The sequence below is a fragment of the Nomascus leucogenys genome, chromosome 23 (assembly GCF_006542625.1).
Source record: "Nomascus leucogenys isolate Asia chromosome 23, Asia_NLE_v1, whole genome shotgun sequence".
NCBI classification, from domain to species: Eukaryota; Metazoa; Chordata; class Mammalia; order Primates; family Hylobatidae; genus Nomascus; species Nomascus leucogenys.
In genome coordinates this window covers 11,654,416-11,676,596 of record NC_044403.1, presented here as the reverse complement: position 1 = coordinate 11,676,596, position 22,181 = coordinate 11,654,416, and the positions used below count along the sequence as shown (strand labels likewise).

The 22,181-nt window shown below is 35.6% G+C and overlaps 1 protein-coding gene across 14 annotated transcripts in view; it reads right to left on the bottom strand.

Annotated features, from left to right (window-relative positions):
• Positions 1-1,760: 1,760 nt before the first annotated feature.
• C2CD5 (C2 calcium dependent domain containing 5) overlaps positions 1,761-22,181 on the bottom strand; it is a 96,348-nt gene continuing 75,927 nt past the window's right edge. For 10 of the 14 annotated variants that reach the window (XM_030804831.1, XM_030804836.1, XM_030804839.1 and 7 more), the window contains 5 exons: positions 12,664-12,714; positions 11,661-11,762; positions 10,132-10,322; positions 7,035-7,181; positions 1,761-3,066 (listed from right to left, as the gene is read on the bottom strand). In XM_030804831.1, the coding sequence (XP_030660691.1) occupies positions 2,935-3,066; positions 7,035-7,181; positions 10,132-10,322; positions 11,661-11,762; positions 12,664-12,714 (623 nt within the window). In that variant the 3' untranslated portion in view covers positions 1,761-2,934. The remainder of the gene's footprint in view (positions 3,067-7,034; positions 7,182-10,131; positions 10,323-11,660; positions 11,763-12,663; positions 12,715-22,181) is intronic. The other 4 variants (XM_030804835.1, XM_030804832.1, XM_030804840.1 and 1 more) reach the window with 2 other exon arrangements.

Sequence of the window (22,181 nt, the reverse complement as noted above, 5' to 3'; positions counted from 1 at the left end):
TCTCAAAAGCATTATGCCAAATGAAAGTTGCCGAGCACAAGATCCCATTGACGTGGAAGGGGGAGTAGACTGACTGCAGAGGGTCACCAGGGAACTTTATTGGTGATGGAAACGTTCCATATCTTGGCTACATGATGGAATATATTTGCCAAGCTCAAACTATACACTTAAAATAGATGAATTTTGTTGAATTTAAATTATATCTAACAGATTTTTCAAACTATGTAAGGATACACACTAGGTTATTAACATGGATTGGAAGAGATGCGATAGGGAAGAAGAGAAAACCAGGCAAAAAGGTAAAAAAGAAAACTAAACATTGTTTATATAATCCCATTTATGCACTTACGAAAAAGCTGTATGCATCAAAAAAAAAACTTTCGCCAAATACTTAATACTGCAAGACTGCAATCCAATACTTATATCTTTGGCATGTTTAAATTCAGGGGCAGAACAGGTGATGAAAGCCAGATGACAATGGATCACGGGAGAGAAGGAAGTGGAGGAAGTGGGACAGTGAGTTCGTTTAAATTGAGTCGTTTCCCCTAGGAGCAGTGATGAAAGATGAAGGACATGTTAAGCCTGCTGTAAATGCTGTAAACTGGCCCATTTCCAAGAGTAAGTCCCAGCATGTCCATTCCAGATGCTTATGTTTCAGGGGTAACGTACACATAGTGAAAGAGCCGCAGCTCTTGGGGTGTAGGGTAACATTAGCCTTTCTAGAAGGAACCAATCTTGGTCCAGATGATTGTGCTTCAAAGGTAGCCCACAGGAGCAAACAGGCCCATGTGAGTAAATAGGCAGCAACTTTGGGTGGTTAAGGAAACTCCAGCTTTGACAGAAATCAGTCTGGGTCTCACCATGAGTACACAATTGTTCATACTAAAATAGAGATAATCCCACCTGGCTTGTTTTATGAATTATTAGCAATATCGTATGTACACAGGACATGGCACAAAACAGCCAATTAGCAATGGCTGTTATTATTCCTTTGCCTAGAAAGACTCTGGAGCACACTACACAATCACGTAACAGCTGTTGGATGGACAAACGGCTGGACGAATGGATGCATGGATGAATAAACTGGGAATACCCAATTCCAGTGAACTGTTTTTCCTGACTGAGCTAAAATAGTCTCCTTTGGGAAGTACCTCTATTCCAAGCTACACTCACATTTTCTCACTTACTAGTGTAGGTTTTAGAGCCAAATTGCCTGTGCTGGAATCTTGACTCCACTATTTACTGTTTCTTTGGGGCAACTCACATAAACTCTCAATTCAGCTTCCTCAACTATAAACTGGTGCTTAACAATAAGGTTTCCATAAGGATTAAAAGAGTTAATACAAAAACATCTTTATTAGACTGGCTGCCCATAGTAAGCATTCAATAAATATTAGCAATTATTAAAATACTACATTACCACACCTTACAAATTATTTACCTGTGTAGACACTAACTGTAAGCTCTATGAGGAAGAACTTTTGTGTGTTTCATTCACTGCCTAAAACTGTGCCCTGCCATCTAGCAGGCATTCAATAAACAGTTGTTGAATGAATACCTACCTACCCTGAAACAATGAAAGAGCCGAAATTACAAACACACACCCCTTCCAAAATTAAGGCCAGGGCCTTGCATTTAATAGGTGCGCAACGGATGTTTGTTGACTGAAGAAATGAATGGAGATGATCAGATAGAAAGTGACTCAGAAAATTGACAGTAGTATATGATGGAGGTAAAAAAGAGATTTAGGAATATTCCAGTTTATTTTTATAAACTTTTTATTTAAAAAATAAAATTATAAACAAAATACAGAAAAATATTGACACCTGTGATAACAAGGAAATGACTCTTAAGGGCAGTTTGTTGTCCTTGGGGAAAAAAATCATAAGTGTTATAAAGAAATATTATTGTGCAAAGGAGGAATGTAATATTTAAGGTTCATTTACAACGGGCATTTGGCGTCGACAGAGAAAGTCTTTCTATGTATACATTCAACATTTTGCAGCATATTTACATTCAAGTTACATTTCCAAATTCTATGCCAAATACAGTCTAACTCACCATCAACAATCCCTCAGATATTACTAAAATCCTGTTTGGTAGGAGTGAAATATTATCTTATTAGAAAATAATTTTATGTTCCTACTAAGTCAACTGTATTTTTACTACTTTAACAAAATTCACTGACATTTTTATCTCGGTTGAAGTCAAGCCTCTTTTAGACAAAGTCAGTACTAACTCAAATGTTGCCAGTTATAAAATTATATAATAATCTTTTCCTCCCTCCTTAGAGACAGTATTAAAACTTTCAATGAAAGGACACCAGCTATGATAAATTATTTTCTTTTACAAGAGTTAGGATGCATTACAGATACAAGTTCCAGAATTTTAACTTGTTTTCAAAAGATGGCTGAAGCACTTTTCCCTTTCAGTTGTTACCGAATTCCTCAGCAAAACAAAACACATTCAGAAATCTACATAGTAGTTTTCTGAAAACTTTTCTCCATTGTCCCCACACATTTCTCAAATCAGAGTGCTTACTCGCTAACAACTGGAGAATCTCTTGCTTAGTTTTTCTAAATTACACTAGAGTAGCTATCCTAATTTCCTAACAATCTTCCCATTTCATTTTTTAAATTATGATTTTATTAAAATCAACATAAATTACAAAGGTTCCATCTTTGCTACAGTTCTTTTAAAAATTTATCTTAACTTACTGAAGGGTCAAGACCCCACAGGGCCTGTCTAGAACAGGCAAACAAAATGTCAAGATTAGAAAATTCTCATGCCTCCAAAAGACTCCAGGCAAATCAAATCTACTCAATTCTTCCTTACTTATGTCAAGTTCAATTTTAAGTCTAAGAAGATAATTAATGACAAAATAACGGAGATTGATGAATTTCATTTAGTTGAGCTCTTTTTTCCTAATTTTCCTCAGGTTGTAACTTCGCCTTCAGTACATGATGACTGGCAGTTGGTAGTAGGTTGCTGAGATGACACCACTTCTAAGTCAGATTCACGAACAAAAACCACTGCGTCACCACTTACATTTATAAGACACTGCGCCTATAAGAACAACAAACAGGACAGGTTCAGTTATACTCAACACGTTCATACTCCTCTATTACATAAGGGGCAGTACAGCCAAAAAAGCACAGGCTTCTAAATCATTAGGATAAAGATAGGTAATCCAACAGAAAAATGAGAAAAGGTTAAGAGGGCAATTCACAGGAAAGAAAACTCAAGGCGCTCCCGTGAACATATGAAAACATATTCAAGCCCACTATTAGAGATACACAATTAAAATGACAATGAGACACCGCTTCATATATATTGGCAAAAAAAATGTAAAAGTTGAATGTTACCAAGTGTTAACAAAGACATGGGACAACAGCAACACACTTAACACTGCAGCAGGAAGTGCAACCATCCTGAAAAGAACTATCTCCTAAAGCAGAAAAAGAACACACTCCGTGACCCGTTAATTCCATGTATATGTGTTCCTGTGTTCCCTAGAGAAATCTTGGACATGTATGCAACAAAGATTAATAAGTAACTTTTCACTGCATCATGTTTAGCAAAATACTAGAAACAAACTAAATGCCCATCCAAAGGGAAATGAAAACAAACTGTGGAATATTCATGCCTGAAATACTATATGGAAGTGAAAAATGACCTAAAGCTCAATCAATATGGGTAAATCTTACGATAAATTAAAAACAATTTGCAAAATGATATATACAATATAAAATCATTTACATAATTATATATATCCTTCTATATTTATATAAAGAATGTGCAAAATATCTCAATGAAGGGGAACTTTGGAAATCTCTATGAAAATTACAAAGGTACTACTTTGACCTAGCAATTCTGTTTTAAGAAATTTTCCCACTTGTGCTAATCACTTATGTATCACATTGTTTTTGTAGCACTGTATGTACTAGCACAACATTTACTGAAAACAACCTAAATGTTTATCAGCAGGGGACTAATTAAAGAAATTCCGATCAACCTATATCATGGAGTGTTATGTGGTTGTAACGAACAGTAAAGGTAATCTTTATGTCCTGAAATGAAAATATTGCCAAGAAAAATCAGGTGAAAGAGAAAGCTGAGGAGCAATATGTACTGTAAAGCTACCACTTATATTAAACTGGGAGATAAAAGAATAGATATTTATATATATGTGCTTGTATGTATAAAATCTCTCTGGTTACACACTCTGGAGTGTTACATCTCTAGAAGTTACCAAAAAAAAAACAAAAATGAAAAATTTGGTTGCATGTGGGGAAGAAAACTGACTGCCTGGAACAGCAGACAAGGAGAGACTTTTCCATTCATACCTTTTTGAATTTTGAATCATGTACTACCTATTCAAAAATATATTAAAACATTTTAGATACAAAATAAGACTACAATTAATTTTTTTAAGATATAAAGGCATGCATAGGAATGACAACAAAATTAAGATGGTTCATTCAGTATAAAGAGGAAACAGGCCCACGGAGGCTTCAACCATATTTTTAATATTTTATTTCTTAAGCTGAGGGTTACGTGTAAGAATGTCTGTGTGCAATTCTCTACATTTTTTGTGTATATGTAAGATCTCACATAAAAGTGGGGGAAAAAGCTAATGACATAAATCATGGCACCTGATATGATGTGTACACGTCAGTGGTAATCAGCCATTGACAGTTATTATTTGGGTACAGAGGAAGACGACTGGTGGTGGAAAATCTGGGTATATTCTAGCTTTTCTGCTTATAGCCTCATACCAAACTTAAGTTTTTTAACCCTCAATTTTTTTCACCTACAAAATGGAGTTAATATCAACACTACAAAGTATTAGAAATGAAAAAAGAAAAAAAAAAGCACAGTTCCTTTGGAAAACCAAACAATTCAATCTACGTCTTGGGTATGTTAGGAGAGGTGAGGGGGGCAACAGATGAGTCTGAAAAGGTAGAGACCTGAGAATGTGGAAGACCTTGTATGACATATTAAGAAGGATGACTTTGTCTTTTAAGAAATCACTGAAGACAAACATTTAAAAGATAATAGTAACAACTTTTACAGTGCTTACTATCCACCAGCACTAAGCACATTACATATATTAACTCATGATTTCCTCAATTTTTATCCCAATGTTATAGATGAGAAAACTGAGGCATAGAGATAAGGTCTATTCTGGATAAGCTGATTTTGAGGCACTTGTTAAGGTGCTAGTTAAGTCAGTAAACAAGTTGTATAAATTTAACACTGGGAAAAACCCAAAACTACAAATCTCAATCTCAAATACAAAGTAATCAAGCAAAAAAGGATTCTTAAAGTAGGGAAAATCCTCTTATATCAAATAAATTATTACAAAGAAGGACCCAGTTGAATATAATTTCCAGATCTAATAGATGTTTTCTTTATGACCAGATCATATCAAATGATATCAAATACTCCTCCTCAGGATATGCCTGGTTTCTGCTTCTACTTTCAAATGATCTGTGTAGAGGTAGTTCTCAGCCCTCCTGGTTTTTCTCCTGCCTTTCTCACTGTTCCTTTCTCAATCTTTCTTCTCCCCATGTACCCCTTTTGACCACTCCACACAATCTCCTTCACTCCAAATCTTATCAATAAGCTGGCTGCAAATCCAGAACTGCAGTAGCCTCACTGAGCTTTAGATATGCCCCAATTATCTACCAAAAATCCTCCTAGGATGTTTCATAGCTTCCCTTCCCCCTCTAACGTGCCTTAGTCATTGACAAAATTTATCAGAGGTTGTCTCATAGTTTTGTTTATCACTATTTTTCTTCAACATGTTAATGAAGTTTAGTATACCGTGAGTTACGAAAATGTATAAACTATCAAGAAAACCTGAAAAGAACTTAGTAAATGAAGTACCCTTCCGAAGAAATTGATTAAACTTCATGATTTCAAAATAAAACTAAAACCAGTCAGGTGTGGTGGCATGTGCCAGTATTCCCAGCCACTAGGGAAGCTGAGGTGGGAAGACCGCTTGAGCTCAGGAGTTCAAGTCCAGCCTGGGTAACATGGCAAGACCCCACCTCTTAAATAAAGCTAAAACAATTTTGCATTTCCATAATGTCTTTTCAAACTGCTTATATATTTATGACAGCAACTCACTTTCACTGTAAGATAATTTTATTAATGAAAAAAATGATACTAAGAATTTAAATGATTTGTCTTTGGTTACAATTATCTAGATGTACAGGTGGGGCAAAAAATATATATATACATATACACATCTATTCATTCTTACTCCTGCTTAAATGATAAGTAATTAGTCTATATTAGAGCTTCTTAAGCTCTGTGTCTGCCAAGATATTGATCCCCTCTGCTCTCAGGGGAGTCACTTGGGTCAGAAACGCAGGGCCAATTACCAGCAGCCACATACAGCTTCATGCATTCATCATAGAGTACCAATGGACCACAGAAATAGGATTTTTGATGTGTGCCAAGAGAAGCAGGTTGGGAAGAACTGCCTTTATGGCATTTCATACTATTTAGTATAGTTAATTAATTTTAAAAAATTTTTAACAATTTTAAGTGAATTATCTTAACACAAAATTTAGAAATTTATTTTAAGATTTAAACTAACTGCTTTCATCCCCATTAAGAGAATAACACTACGTATTAGAAATAAGCAAGCAGTCTGGCCTATGATATACTCTTCATTAGTAAGGCAGCATCATAGTCCAAACTAAAGGATATCTTTAGCTCTCCTCAGTTAGCTATCACTGTATTCTAAACACCTACCAAAAAGAGGGTGGAAACAGTAACTCAGGAGCACAAATTCCAGACGTGATTAAGAGTAATACCTAGTTACCTGAGATGTCGAAATAGCATGTATTGACTTGTGACTATGTATGACCATGGTTATTAATAAATTCACTGAAATGTCTTACGCATCTAGACTTAAAGGGCTCTAAAGAGCAATTCTCTTTTGGAGGGGGTTAGGGGTAGGAAGCCATGGAAGAAATTCTCAGATTCCCGCCAATCAGGAATTTTTAACCACATCTTACCTGGTTTTTATTTGGATTCTCCATGAAGACACACTGCTTCATTATGTAGGAGACAACAGCATTCCCTCCTAATGCAGCAACATGAGCTCTCACCATTGCAAACACTTCAGCAATAAAAGCATGGAGAAAACCACTGACTCCTCCTTCCTAAATAATAACGCACAGGAAAATCACACTATATATACATGTGTATGGATATAGGAATGCATACAAAATGTCAAAGAATATACATTAAAACATCCTAAATTATCTTAATATACCAAATAACTTAAACTTCCCTCACAATGGGGATTTACTGCATGAATGAACAGACATTGACTGAACACATGTCCAGGCAAGGATTTACTACCTTTACTTTACAGATGATAAAACTGAAGCCCGGAGAATTTGTAATTTGCCCATGACTAGCTGTGATCAAATAGCTAGTAAATAAATGGCAGGGCAAGAATTCAAATTGTGCCTACACCTTCAACATCTCCATCAAATCATGCTCATCATCATTTAAACAAATTGATGATAAGCCTAAACAATGAAACTTACCTGCTATCCATATATCTCTCATTCTGAACCTGAACCATGTTCCAATCAAACTTGCCTTTTTTTCAGTTTCTGAAATGCACAAGCACTTTTCCCACTTCAGGCTCACTGGCACATGTTGCTCCTGAAGACTTTTCACTCAGTTGTTTTTTTTTTTTTTCTTTCAGAGAACAACTCATTCACTCCTTGGTCCCAACTTACATATAATGTCTTCTGAGATACCTTCTCTGACTGTGAACTCTAAGTTGAATTCTATCATATACTCTGATAGCTCTGTTCAATTTCTTTATATTACTTACTCTCCCTAGTAATTAGATACTAATTATATGATTATTTGTTAAAGTCTACCATGCTCCAGTTCTACTAGACTGTAAATTCCATTAGGTCAGGGACTGCATCTGTTTTGCATACAACTATATGCTAACATCTAGTTCAACAGGTGCATCTAATAAGAATTCCATACATAATTGTTAGGAAATAAAATCCAGTAGTTCAGGGTACTTTTTCCATATTCAAAAACAACCAAAACAGAAATCAAAGGCTAGTCAATAGCTTAAAATGCTTTTCAACCTAGGTTTCCACAAATTCTATTGGACTTATTTACAGTCTAGGAGGAAATTTCCAACTTTAAACTGGAAGTTAAGGGGAAAAATGATGCAGTATTAGAAAACCATTTTATTGGATCACATCTTTCTGAAAAGCCTGAGGATCCTACATATAGTTTTGTAAAGAGATCTCTTTTTGTAGTTAAGGAATTAAGGGAGTTGCTTCAGCCTGCCTCCAACTCAATCATAGTTCAGTATATTTTTTCTTTGACTTTTATCAATTTCCTCCTGTTTATTAAATCAAAAAATTCTGATGACACAGTAGCTACAGAGGATTAATTTTTAAAATATTAATTAACTGTAAGAAAACGACTCAGGCGATTAACACATTTGGGATATTGTGCTACACAGTTAATATTCTAAGTTTCTGCTGAAGGAAAACCTACCAAGAAGCAACATTTTGAGGTATGGGAGCTTAAGTAGTCAAGAAGGCTTAGGAAATAAAATTTGATGGATTCAAAATAGTGTAATATCCAAGTGCTACCAAGAGCAAGTAGAAAAGGTTAATTCATAATATATGCCAGCTTTTTGCACCAAATCTTTTGTCAAATTTAAATGGATGTAGAAGTATCATCTATTTTAATTCTCTATCAAAAGGTTTTTGAGAATATCTTGATAGTTTATTTTTCATCTTAACATAATTAAGAGTGATATAAAAACTAATTTATCTTTTCTGGGGGGAAGGACAGAGTCTCCCTCTGTCACCCAGGCTGGAGTGCAATGGTGCAATCTCAGCTCACTGCAACCTCCACCTCTCAGGTTCAAGCAATTCTCGTGCCTCAGCCTCCTGAGTAGCTGGGATTACAGGCGTGTGCCACCATGCCTGGCTAATTTTTGTATTTCTAGTAGAGAAGGGGTTTCGTCATGTTGGCCAGGCTGGTCTCGAACTGCTGGCCTCAAGCAATCTACCCGCCTCAGCCTCCCAAAGTGGTGAGAATACAGGCGTGAGCCACCGTGCCTGGCCTAATTTACCTTAAAGAAAACATCCATCTAATTAAATAATCTGTCAGAAGCTATTCATTCATTTGCACAAAAACATATTGTGTTTTATTCTGTGCCGGCTACTGTGCTAGGCGCAGGATGGTGAGTATGACATTAAAGATAGTGTGCAGGCTGTTATTCCTAAGAAAGTATAGAAATACTGCTGATGAAAAAGGGCCCAGCTAAGTCATCTTTATAATGAATATACTTTTTAAAAATACAAACTGCAGCTGATGTAAAATTTGAAAAGGTTATTGGATGTCACACCTCAGTAATTAAAAAATTTCCCTATTCACAATATTAATTTGCTTGGTAGCCCCTGTTCCTTAACATATGACACAATATAATTTTTTTAAGTTTAAATTCCTGTGTTATAAAAGATGTAACAGGCTGACTCTGATTCTGAACTTTTCCCACATCAAGTAAAATATTACAACTTGTTATTTAAAAACCAAATTAAAGTTTAATGATACTCAGTGTGAGATAAGACTGAAGAAATGTCATCCTCATACACTAATGGAGAGAGTAAAAAATGAGCAGCTTCATTCCTTTCTCAGGAGGAAGAAACAGTAGAGCTAAATTACATAAAGTATCTCCTTAGACATGTATCTATAATACAGTCCTCTACTATTTCTAAATGTGATCTGTCAAAAATTGCTAAATTACTGAGAAAACGAAGCTGTTCTTTCAGGGCTATTTTAAACCTCTATTTGAACACAGATATTTGTTTTATTTACTATATGATAAGGTTCTAAGATTTCTAAAAATAAATAGGTTTAAAACTAACACAATTCTTGTGATAATCCTAGCTGCTAAATGAAATAACCTCTAGACTCAATCCAGATAGATTATTAAAATATAAATAAATATTTGTAAATTTTTGGCAAAAAATAACAATTTGAAACTTGTTTGGTTTTGTTACTAAATCTTCAGAGAAAATTTTTTAAAAAATGAAATAACTTCTATAAAATTACCTCCCGAAGAGAAGTAGTCTCTCGAATAAAAAACATGTTAATTATCCCAAGATACTTAGTTATTTTTGCTCCAGGAATAAAAGAAAGAGGTGTCATCTTAACAACCCCAACTGTGGAATTTGCACAAGGTGGAGCAGAACGATTCCGGAAATTTCCATCACCCACTGGACTTGCTTTTTCAACTGTCACGGCTAAAATTGAAGAAAGAGGAGAAACCATTCAGAACAGACGCTGGTAACACAATTATTCCCTGAGGTTTCCAAATAAGTGGTGACAACATTCAGCTGTCTGTGAGGCTAAGCCATGTCATGAAAGAAAAGAAATTATCATGCACTGCATGCAATTAAAAAAGAGAGACAGAAAAACATGAGAGGAAATGCTGGAATGGAATTCTTTTGGAAGAAAAATGGCATTCCTGCAAAAGAAAATGTTGATGCAGTATAGCTACACACACAATGATTGGTTATAAAGTGAAGAAAAAGAAAAAGCGGCAGAGCATTAAAATTATCTGCTGTAGGAACAAATTATTACAAGGAGAGTGTGAAAGTTGTTCTATTTCCCAGTGCAATTTTTCCATCTTTTTCAGACGACTTCATCATTGTCAACTTGTAGATAAACCTTATGTTATCTAGTTGTAAGATATTGGTTTTTTCCAAACCTTTTTGAAAACCAACTCATAATTTTAAAAGCTTAACATAATGACCTCTGCTAGCTAAAAGTTGGTTGTTTATAAAGTAAAAAAAAAATAGCTGCCACTTATTAAATAACTGCCATAAGCCAGACATATATATATATATATATATATATATAATCCTTACAACAACCCAAAAACACAGGTTATCATCATCATCCCCATTTCATGCATGAGGAAATGGAAGGTTAGAGAAGTTAAGTAACTTGCCCAAGGTCTCATAGCTATTAAAATGGCACTTCTAGGATTCAGAACCAGATCTGGCTGGTTTCACATCCTATATTATTTCTTGTGAAATGTAGTTTTTTCCCCCTTTTAATGTACGGTAAGCTCTTTCACTCAAATATATTTACCTCAAAATTTACCAAAACACATAGGGTAAAGATAACATGTAAGTAATGATTCTGATCCTAGCAGTAAGGTAATAACTACTTTCTCACCATAAATTCTTTATTAGTTTAGCCCTATGCATATCACACTTAATAAACCGACAGATGCCACATACTAAATAGTACCTTGGGTCCTGGAAGAATGTCTTTTCAGTAAGAGAGTTGGTAATTTACTTCCAATTAGAATGATATAATATCTATTTATATACTTTTAAGAATACCTGCACAAAAAGGAAAATTTCAAAAACACAATTCTATAGGTAAAACTAATAAATCTAAAGGCCTTTCAAAAGCTTTTCCTAAATGATCATTACAGTCTGCAGCTTTCACACTCTAATACATGATGGATTGGCAATGTTGTTACTGGGTAGTAAGGTCTAGCTTTCACCACTGGGAAATCAGGGATATGTTTCTCAGATTATCATAATGTGGTAGAAACATCCGCCTACTTGTCTTAATTGATCCACGCCTTATGGTCTGAGCTTTCAGTTTAATGAGCTCTATCCAGCTGCTGCATCTGTCTGCAAAGGAACTGTAATCAACTGACGTTGCTGAAAACACAGACAGAAAACAAAAGAAAAAAACAAAGAAAAAAATATGGATGATGTCTCTTACTCGTCTTAACACTCCTTTCGATGATGTAATTTAACTGTAACTCAGAAAAAGAATGGTCCTTTTCAGGTCAGATAAGAGAGATAGTAAAGAGTCAAGCTTTAGACACTGATTTGTCCAAAACCAAGTTCTCAGTTAGCAGGCTGAGCATTTTTGGTGATGTCATAGTTGTGTGGTCTCCTAGGGAGAGCCTGAGTGGGGTCTAACATAAATATCAATGAAAGGACCACATACTGTGCTTTAACTAACTTTATTTCCTATTCTTCTTAATTTACAATATTTCAGTGGTTTCTATTTTATTTTATAATCAAAGCTTTGTGAATAATAATTCATTTCCCTAGTTTTACTAAAATTATAAAAAAGAGAATCAAATTTTGAAGAATATATTTTAAAAAGTTACTAGTTATCTGTTATTAAAATATCTTCTTTCTACAACCAGTAAGAGAAAAACCAAAGGGCCGTTTTTGTTAATGTTTTGTTTCCATGTCTGATTTTGGGCAACAAAGCCTCTGATAATATGGGGTCAGGGCAGGTGTGAGCCTCACAAGTTCCCCCTTTTAAAAAGAATAACTTTTACTACTGCTAAGCTGGAAAAAAATTTTTAAAGAGCTAAAATTTTATGCTTAGAAACTGGGAAACCATTAACATACTAAAAAATTTAAATATTAGTTTAATTGATGTTTTTTAAAAGAACATATTCTACCTACAAAAAAAAAAAGCCAGATTTTGGTGTCTATTCCATATTGTCCAGTGCATTTTCTGCAATGTCTGTAATTTTATGCACCACCAAACTAGAATTTTACACCTTTGGTGACTATTTGCTTAATTAGACAAACTCACCTCTCTGTGCAGCTGGTATACCTGAGTTAGAACTTGCACTCTCCAGGTGTTCTAATAAGACAATATGAACAACATTAGCTCAGATGCTAAGTACAAGCCAGTACCTCTTCTTTGTTATTTGTTAATACCTCTATAAGCCAGAAGAATAGGAGGAAATCTTTATGGCTTCATTGCAAAAGCAAACCAAATAAAAGCACTTAGGTTTAAAATGCAGTTTCTATTGATAAATGAAAACTAGCTCAGTTCATAAATACCATGCCAAGGGAGACTACTTGCTTACTATAACACAAAAAGAGTTTCAGAAGCTTTACAGTCACAAGAAAATATAAACATAGTAACAAATGTGAGTATGATGAAAGCAGGATGTGAGACTAGGCAGAGAAAAGGGTCAATGTGTTGGGAAGAATATCTGAAATGAAACATGGAAGGAAAATGTTTGCTGTGGGGAAGAGTCTATAAGATTAAAAATTACAGATAATGATTATGCTTCACAGATCAGCATAAGCGGCTCCCTAGTCTTAACTCTCACCACCAACTTCTTCATTCGAGGACTTCGATAGAAACAGCTCCCTCTGGTGGTATCAAGACTTTGTGAAACTAAAAAATGAGTGATCACAGAGGTAACTAGGAATCCCAAGCCAGTATCACTCCCTTTCCAGTAACCTGACAGTAGCATCCAGAATTTTCACTGATATTTTTTATTACAGGTATTTAAGGTATTGTACAAATTTAAATAGCACTATAAAAAAACTTCATAATCTATTTTTAATGCTCATGTTCTACCCACATTAGAATACTTAAATTTTTATTTGAAAGAATTTTACAACTAAAAGAATAGTGCTGCCAATTTAGAAATAACTCATGAAAAGCACTGAGAATAACTAGGTTGGCTTAGTATAGTCTAGTTAAAGGATAGATAGATAGATAGGTAGATAGGTTTTTTCATTTCTACTTAGTGTGTTGATTTTTTGGTAACATTCTTAAATTAATAAAAAAACTTTTCAAAACATTATTTGTACAGAATGTTTCTACCATAGAATGTTGCTGCTAATTGAAAATACAATGCAAGTATCTCACCATGCCCCATCAACACAATTTTTTTGTTTATGAGACAGAGTTTTCATCTTGTTGCCCAGGCTGGAGTGTAGTGGCACAGTATCAGCTCACTGCAACCTCCACCTCCCAGGTTCAAGTGATTCTCCTGCCTCAGCCTCCCAAGTAGCTGGGATTACAGGCATCCACCACCATGCCCGGCTAATTTTTTTGTATTTTTAGTAGAGATGGGTTTCACCATATTGGCCAGGCTGGTCTCGAACTCCTGACCTCAGGTAATCCGCCTGCCTTGGCCTCCCAAAGTGGTGGGATTACAGGTGTGAGCCACCACACCTGGCCCACAGTTTTTATAAAGCAACTGACCACTAGCTAATACTGCAGCATATACAGAGCTGATGAATAAAAGGGATCACCAGGTGGGGTCCACGAAAGGCCTATGAGGATACCACGCTGTGGACATGCCCTGACCATCATGCTCACTGACGGGAGGTCTAGATAGGAAAAGTCCTCCTGATTCAGGATCTTGAGGGACTTTGGAAGTCCAGGAGGAGATGGGACCTATACAAAGACCAGCACAGACCTGACATTCATAGGCTTGCCAGATCTGCAGGGACACTCAGCACAGAAACAAGACTCAATGGAGAGACTGGGACACCAACTGTCCTACCCCTAACTTACATATCCCAAGAGAGTCCTGAGGCTCTCATATGTCTTGTGCAGTACAGATTTGGTTGGTGTAGAATTACAGAACATATAGCTGGCATTAGGAATTCTGTGCATTTTTTTAAACTGCAGGGGAAAGAGGAATGGCTTAAAAATTACTGAAAAATCACTAAAACGAAAATCTTTTCTATACCTTGATATTATCTGAGTAATATGGAATTCCCTAGTAGGAACTGCATATATTTTAATGGCAAATGTATGAGTATTATACATACTTTACCTGAGTCTGTATTAAATATCTGTTCCCATCTCTAACATCAAGTGGAAAAAACAAGGTATACAATGATATGTAAAATACTTGTGTTTTTTAAAAAGCATGAATAGGGTATCTTTGAAAGACAGACAGTAAACTGCTAAAAGTAGTTGCCTCTTGGGGAAGGAAACAGAGAAGAGAGCTTTATTCTGGACTATATGATTTTTGTAGTATTCGAATTTTTCACGATATACATGTATTACTTTTACCCAGTAAAATTTATATAAAGGGTGAAGAGGGAAAAAAGGGAGGGAAAATGTTTATTCCCTGCCCTCAAATATGAATGCATCTGAAAAAAATCTGAAAAACCTAAGTTTTTAAGGGAGAAGATTTTTGATTTCACTTAGGGAGAGCAGGTTCATCTTTTAACATACTTGCTATCTTAATTTTTCTCCCAGAAAAAAAGGCCCAAGAGGCCCAAGGCCAGCTGGTCCCAGCAGCAGATAGACATCAGCACCTTGGACTGGTTTGAATACCTCAAATGTCTGATGACCTCAGACTCCCAGGCCCTCTGCTCCTCCTGATCAGTTTGGCTTCCCAGGTGATAGGCTTTTCAAAAGAGACGGTACTGCAGATACATGCAGTCTGGCTCTCTGACCAACTGGGAGTTCTGGTTTAAAAGAAATAAAACAACATGCAATCTCTAGGCTAATACTAAATTAAAAACAACATACTTCATTATTCAAGGGTAGAAATCTCCTTAAAAGTCTTTCAGGCTTTGTTGAGTTGTGCTCAGTTGCGTGCCATTTGTAGATCTACATGGAAGAGTCTGAAACAAATGCTTTTCACGTAAAGATCCCCCTTCTAGCTGCAATCAGAGTCTCAAGCCACACAACAGTCTGCTTCTATTATAATTTGGTTTCCCATTTAACGCAAGAAGAAGATTATTTTGCTTTTTTTTAAGTCACCATTAAGTGATAACCCTGCAAGCCCCAAATAAATGACCCTAGAAACTTAGCAAAGCAAAACAGGGCTATGGTTTTATTATTCTCCTAGCACACTCTAGCAATATTTAACAAGCCCCTTGTCTAGTGGTGTGGGAGGGAAACTAACCCAGGTTAAAAGCAGCTTAGTGGAAATGAGCATATTAATGACAAAAACGATTCTTCCTCCCTCAAACAGACATTCTCCAGTACGTCTCAAGTCTGAGACTTTTCCATTCTTCTGAATAACTTGTCGTAACCAATGGCAAAGGTATTTGTTAGCTGCAGCGATTATTTGAATGTAGGCCCCTCCAAAACTCATTGAAATTTAACTGCCATTGTAACAGTACTAAGAAGTAGGACATTCTGGCCAGGGGCAGTGGTTCACACCTGTAATCCCAGCACTTTGGGAAACCTAAGTGGGCGGGTCAGTTGAGCTCAGGAGCTCGAGACCAGCTTGGGCAACATGTTGAAACCCCATCACTACAAAAAAAGATAAACATTAGCCAGGCAAGGGGGTGTTAGTGGTCCCAGCTACTCAGGAGGCTGAGGTGGGAGGATCGCTTGAACCCAGGAGGTAAAGGCTGCAGTGAGCAAAGATCGCAGCACTGCACTCCAGCCTGGGGGACAGAGTAAGACCCTGTCTCAGATTTAAAAAAAAAAAAAAAAAAAAAGGCCAGGCGCGGTGACTCACGCCTGTAATCCCAGCACTTTGGGAGGCCAAGGCAGGCGGATCACTTGAGGTCAGGAGTTCGAGACCAGCCTGGCCAATATGGTGAAACCCCGTCTCTACTAAAAATACAAAAAAAAATTAGCCAGGCATGGTGGCAGGCGCCTGTAATCCCAGCTACTTGGGAGGCTGAGGCTGGAGAGTCACTTGAACCTGGGAGGCGAAGGTTGCGGTGATCCAAGATCGTGCCTCTGCACTCCAGCCTTGGAGACAGAGGGAGACTCTTGTCTCAAAAAAAAAAAAAAAGGTAGGACATTTAAGGCCTGATTAGGCCAGATCTCCACCCTCATGGGTGGGATTGGTGCCATTATAAAAAGGGAGATTTGATCTCCTCTTGCTCTCTTCTTGCCCTTCTGCCCTGTGATAACACAGCAAGAAGGCCCCTGCCAGGTGCTGATTCCTTGATATGGGACTTCCAACCCCCAGAACTGAGTCAATAAATGCCTGTTCTTTATAAATTACATGGTCTCAAGTGTTTTGTCACAGTAGTACCAAACAAACAAAGATAAATACAGGAATAAATTTCTACACTGATCAGTACCTCTTTTGACTATCTATTCACTTTATATCATTAGAATTTGCAGATCATCTTTGCTCTAAATAATTAAAACATATTTGAGAAAATCTTATCTGAATATCTTTTAAAAATTACTAAAACTAAAAAACTTCCTACAAATTTGGAAATGATTCTCTGACAGATTAAAATATATGCAGTTGGGAGTCATTATAATTTATGTTTTATTTTCCTTTTAAACATTCTCAGTTTTATTATGATCAAAACTGGGTTTTATGTTTCTTTAGAAATTTCCAACAATTGATAATGCATTGATTAGTTATGCTTTATAAGTATAAAATCTAACTTCATGACTGGGGTAGACAAATGATATATCTAATATTCAGTATAAACCTGATCTATAACAATACTCAAATATTGATGAATTGATAAGGAAACTGCCATATTACAGTTGTAAATTACTAAGGCACACAGAAAGACAGAACTAGCTTTAATTTGCACAGTTTACAAGGGAAAAATTCAACTGTGATACCGAGGTAGTACATATATTAGATAACAAAGACAATTAACTTCCCTATTTTGGGTCATTTAAGTTTCTAATTAAAGGTGTACAACATCCTGAACCACTTGTCTTTCTTCTTCAATCCCCTTCTTACATTTTCCTGCTTCCATTTCCAAGAATGCAATCTCCCTCTCACTCCTATCTTTTATAGCTTCTTTTCCAAATAATCCATTTTCTGTCAGTAACTCAATGCAATTTTCCTTTGCTTTTTACTCCCTCTTCCTCTAACTGTGGATTTCACTGTCCCCAAGCTGCCTTGAAGAAGCTACAGAGATAAAGATTCTTTATTCCTACTTCTCCATCAATTCTCTTGCCTTCCGTCCTTCCTTCCTTCCCATTTCTGGGATGAGTTTTTCACACATTTTCCTCTAGTTAGTTTCTGTTTTTTGTATTCTCTTCCCCTGAGCATCTCTTTCCTTTTAAAACTTGCCATTGATTACTTGGCCATCCAATAACATCAAGAATTTTAGCTGTTTTTTATTGTTGCTGCCACTTGGTCACAGTGACAAAATATATTTTTTAAAAAATAGTAATAAGAGACATGCAATGGACTATTAATATATAAAAATGCTTTTAATTAGTATAAGGAATTATATATAGTCATAAGAATTCAAACCGTTAGTTGGCAGGAAAAGTAAAAGATAACTTCTGTATTTTTTACAAATGTACACTTCTAATTGCTATTTTAAAATGATGCTAGCAAGACATTAAATTCAAACAGTTAAACTATTTTAAAATCAAATCTGTGAGTGAGACTGTCTCTAAAAAGAAAAAAAATCTAATTTGGTTTAACAAAGAAAAAGTAACTCTTCTAGCCTACAATAAAAAACTTCTGACGTAGACACCTAATTCTGAAGTACAATGTATTGTGGGTATAAGCCAACTTGTTTTTATATTGAAATCCAGATTTTAACCTATGCTTGCCACAGCAGTCAGCAGCTAATGTAATGAATAGAGTATTCCTGCCAGCCTACAGCTTATGCCACTGAACACGAGGAAAGTACTCTAGTAAAGGCAAAAGGAAAGCAGGAAACAAGGTGGGTATTAAAAAAAAAAGAGTCTTCTATACAGTTTCACTCAACGGTATTTAAAACTAAAATTGACTTAATTAAACCTTTTTAATTTTTAAACGATCAGTCTTTTAATGAAAACTATTATCCTACCTTAGGTAATATTTTTTAAGAACTTGAAATATATTTAAAGTAGTATATGATTTATACACACTTGTCTAATATAAGTTCTTAAGCCCTACAATACAGCAACTAATAGCTCAAGATGTAAGCCTTTAGATATTTCTCTAAAGTAATATGCTAACCTTTTATAAAAATTACATGTATAAAATTCTTGAGATAAACTGAAATCTATGAGAAAAATCTCGCTGATTTTACTCTTCTTCCAGACCTCAACCCAGACTCCCCCCATTTTGCTCATTCTTTTTTTCTACATATCTATATATATACACACATTATTTTTAAAGTCTCTTGAAAATCATTTCAGAGAAAAACTCGGGTTTGGATATCAATGATGAGAAAAAACCATGAAAATTGTATTAAAAATTTGCTACAGCTATCATTTTTCTCATAACACACTCTTGTATAAACATAAATAATTTATGTGGATACCATATCATCTATCCTTTAATAAATTATTTAGGCTCAGCACCAGTTAATATATCAAATCAGAAAAATCAAGACAACCAGCAAGGTAACGCCAAATCAACCATAAATTTGAGACATACATCAAACTACTTGGTTACCTTTAAAAACAAAACCAAATATAATAAACGATGGAAAGAAAAAATTGAACATGGATGGACAATTCAGGCCCAGGCTTACTCTACACAGTGAATTAAGATACATGTTATTGAAGCAACATTTCTTTACATGACATTCACCCATTTTCAATAACACAAAAAGACAATGAAAGGTTTATCTACAAGTAAAAAGATGGAAATATTAATAAACATACTATGCTTAGCTCTTGAAACTAATCCCCTAGTCAATATAAAAGGAAATAAAAAATTTTAACAATCATCCTATTTGTGATTAAAAACATAAAATATAAACTGGAATTCAAAGTTCCTGAAAGTAAAAAAAAAAAAGCTATCGGCTTATTTAACTTAACAAAACGATTAAAAAACTATACTTTTATTTATCGGTATTAGTAACTGACTAGATTCTAAGCCTCTTATGGTTGCATATTTTAAAAAGCAGAGAAATCTTTTGAGCATTTATCCCTAACACTCTTACCTTCCTCTCTTCCTATTTCTGCTAAATTGCTATTCTTGAATTTTTCCAGACATTGTCTTCTGTCATGTTACAACACTCTATTACTCCATTTTTAAGACTCTATTATATTTTTCAGAACTTTTCAAAACCTATCTTACCCTCAAATTTTCCAAAACATTTTGAGATAGCTTTAAAAACTGTATTTAGCCTATGTCTTCCTGAAAAGACTTGAGGAAGCACAAGACAATAAATAAGCATGCAACATAAACCACAATTTACAAAACTACAGAAATATTGACAGAAAGGTACAGATACACTTTTAAGTGTTTACTGATGATTTTACAATGCAATATTCAAGGAAAAGCACATAGGTTTTACAGTTAAGCACTTAGTATAAAAAGTTTTACATATATCAGTATTAGATGTGACAGTCTGATGATGATGATGACAATAAAGGGTGGCATAATCCATCAATGGTTTTCAAACTTTTTGAGACCCTTTCTTCAAGTGAAATCATATACAGAAGATGGATATATAAAAACACACGGAATCAAAGCTGCTGTTTCAGAAAAGTAGGGGATCCAGAGACCTACCCTCAATCCCATCCTTCTCTGCTCCCTTTCACTCTGCCTCCTGGAAGGCCATGAGGTACCTCTGACAAACCTCTACGGTTCAGAGGAGCAGAATTTAAAATTAAAATTATTGGTTTAATTGATTAAAAGTTATTTGAAATCATTTTTTATTTTGTTTTATTTTTTTGAGACAGCGTCACTCTGTCGCCCAGGCTGGAGTGCAGTGGCACGATCACAGCTTACTGTAGCCTCAACCTCCCTGGGCTCAGGTGATTCTACCACCCAGCTTCCTGGGTAGCTGGGACCACAGGCACACCACCACGCATGACTAATTTTTTGTATTTTTTGTAGAGAAGAGACTCCTAGGCTCAAGCAATCTGCCTGCTTCAGCCTCCCAAAGTGCTGGGATTACAGATATGAGTCACCACGCCCAGCTGAACACACTTAAATTAAATACAGAAGCTCAGTGTGACCTTGGGGACTAATTTAGCTTTTGGTTTACTTTTTGAAAATGGGAATATGTTAATAATTGAAGAACCATAAACTACAGAAACCCAAGGAATTTTAAAGGTTAGAGAGAATCTTAATCTTTTCACATTTTACACATGACGAACTGAGGCTCAAGGACGTTAAGCAATTGGTCCAAGTTCTCATGCCTAATCCACAGCAGAACTGAGAAAACACAGGTTGGTTGCTTTTCCAACCTACCTCATGGTCCCTCTCAATTCTCCCTAAAATGAGTTGCAAATATTTTAGGTACTGTTCAAATAGGACTTACTCTACTCAAATTCTTATTTTCTTGTTTTTTAGTCCACAAAGTATCGTTTTGCATACCATATACTAACGATCACATAAGCACCAGTTATAATTCCTTTGAAAACATTCTGAAAGCTACTGCAGAGGTGGAAAGTTGTCCTTATAGACAAGGCAAACTTAGACAGCTTAAATCTAATCTTCTGCAGAATTCAGTAGGTATTAACAACATAGTAAAACAGAGCTAATAGGGACCCCAAGTCCACAAATACCTTTTCCCACAGAATAACAATCAATCAAACCTTTGTCGATTAGGTTTTAGGGCTTTTTTTTTTTTTTCGGCCCCTATTGCAGGATAAGGCTAAATGAAATTATACCTAGAAGTGATTTGGAACTAACCCTGAATAAACACAAATTTCTGTAAAAAGTAGATGTTAAAGAAAAAAAAAAACTTGCCGTATAGTGAGTTCAAGAAAGACTTTTCTTCTTTTTGAGAGACGGTCTCCCCCTATCGCCCAGGCTGGAGTGCAGTGGCACAATCACAGCTCACTGTAGCCTTAACCTCCTGGGATCAAGCAATCCTCCCACCTCAGCCTCCCACGTAGCTAGGATCACAGGTGCACACCACCACATGCAGCTAATTATTTATTTTTTGTAGAGTTGGGGTCTCACTGTGTTGCCCAGGCTGGTCTTAAGCTCCTGGATTCAAGCAATCTTCTCATCTCAGCCTCTCAAAGTGCTGGGATTACAGGTATGAGCCAACAGGCCCGGCCCAAAGAAGACTCTTGACAGTTCTGCTTTCTGCCTGGAAGCTGTATTTAATACATAAATCTGAACTCACATTACCTTTGAATTTGATTTTTCCTCTCTATTCTTTCAAGGACATTGAGATATGCTACAAATCTCTATGGAGTTCTAAATCTGAATTTTAGGTGATGACAAAAAGGAAAAAGGACCACAGTTACCACGTTACAAAGTTCAGAATCTAGAAGCAGCTTATTTTTCGTCTTCGAAATATGAGACAAGATCTATTTATCTATATAAACAGACTTTGTACTGATTTAGTAAAGATTCTATTGACATATATGCAAAGTGAATATAAAACTATTCTGTATTATAAATAATTTGGTATCAAATAACAAGTACGAATCATCAAATAATATCCATTGTATTATAAGACATAAAAGTTAAATAGCTGATTTCAAAT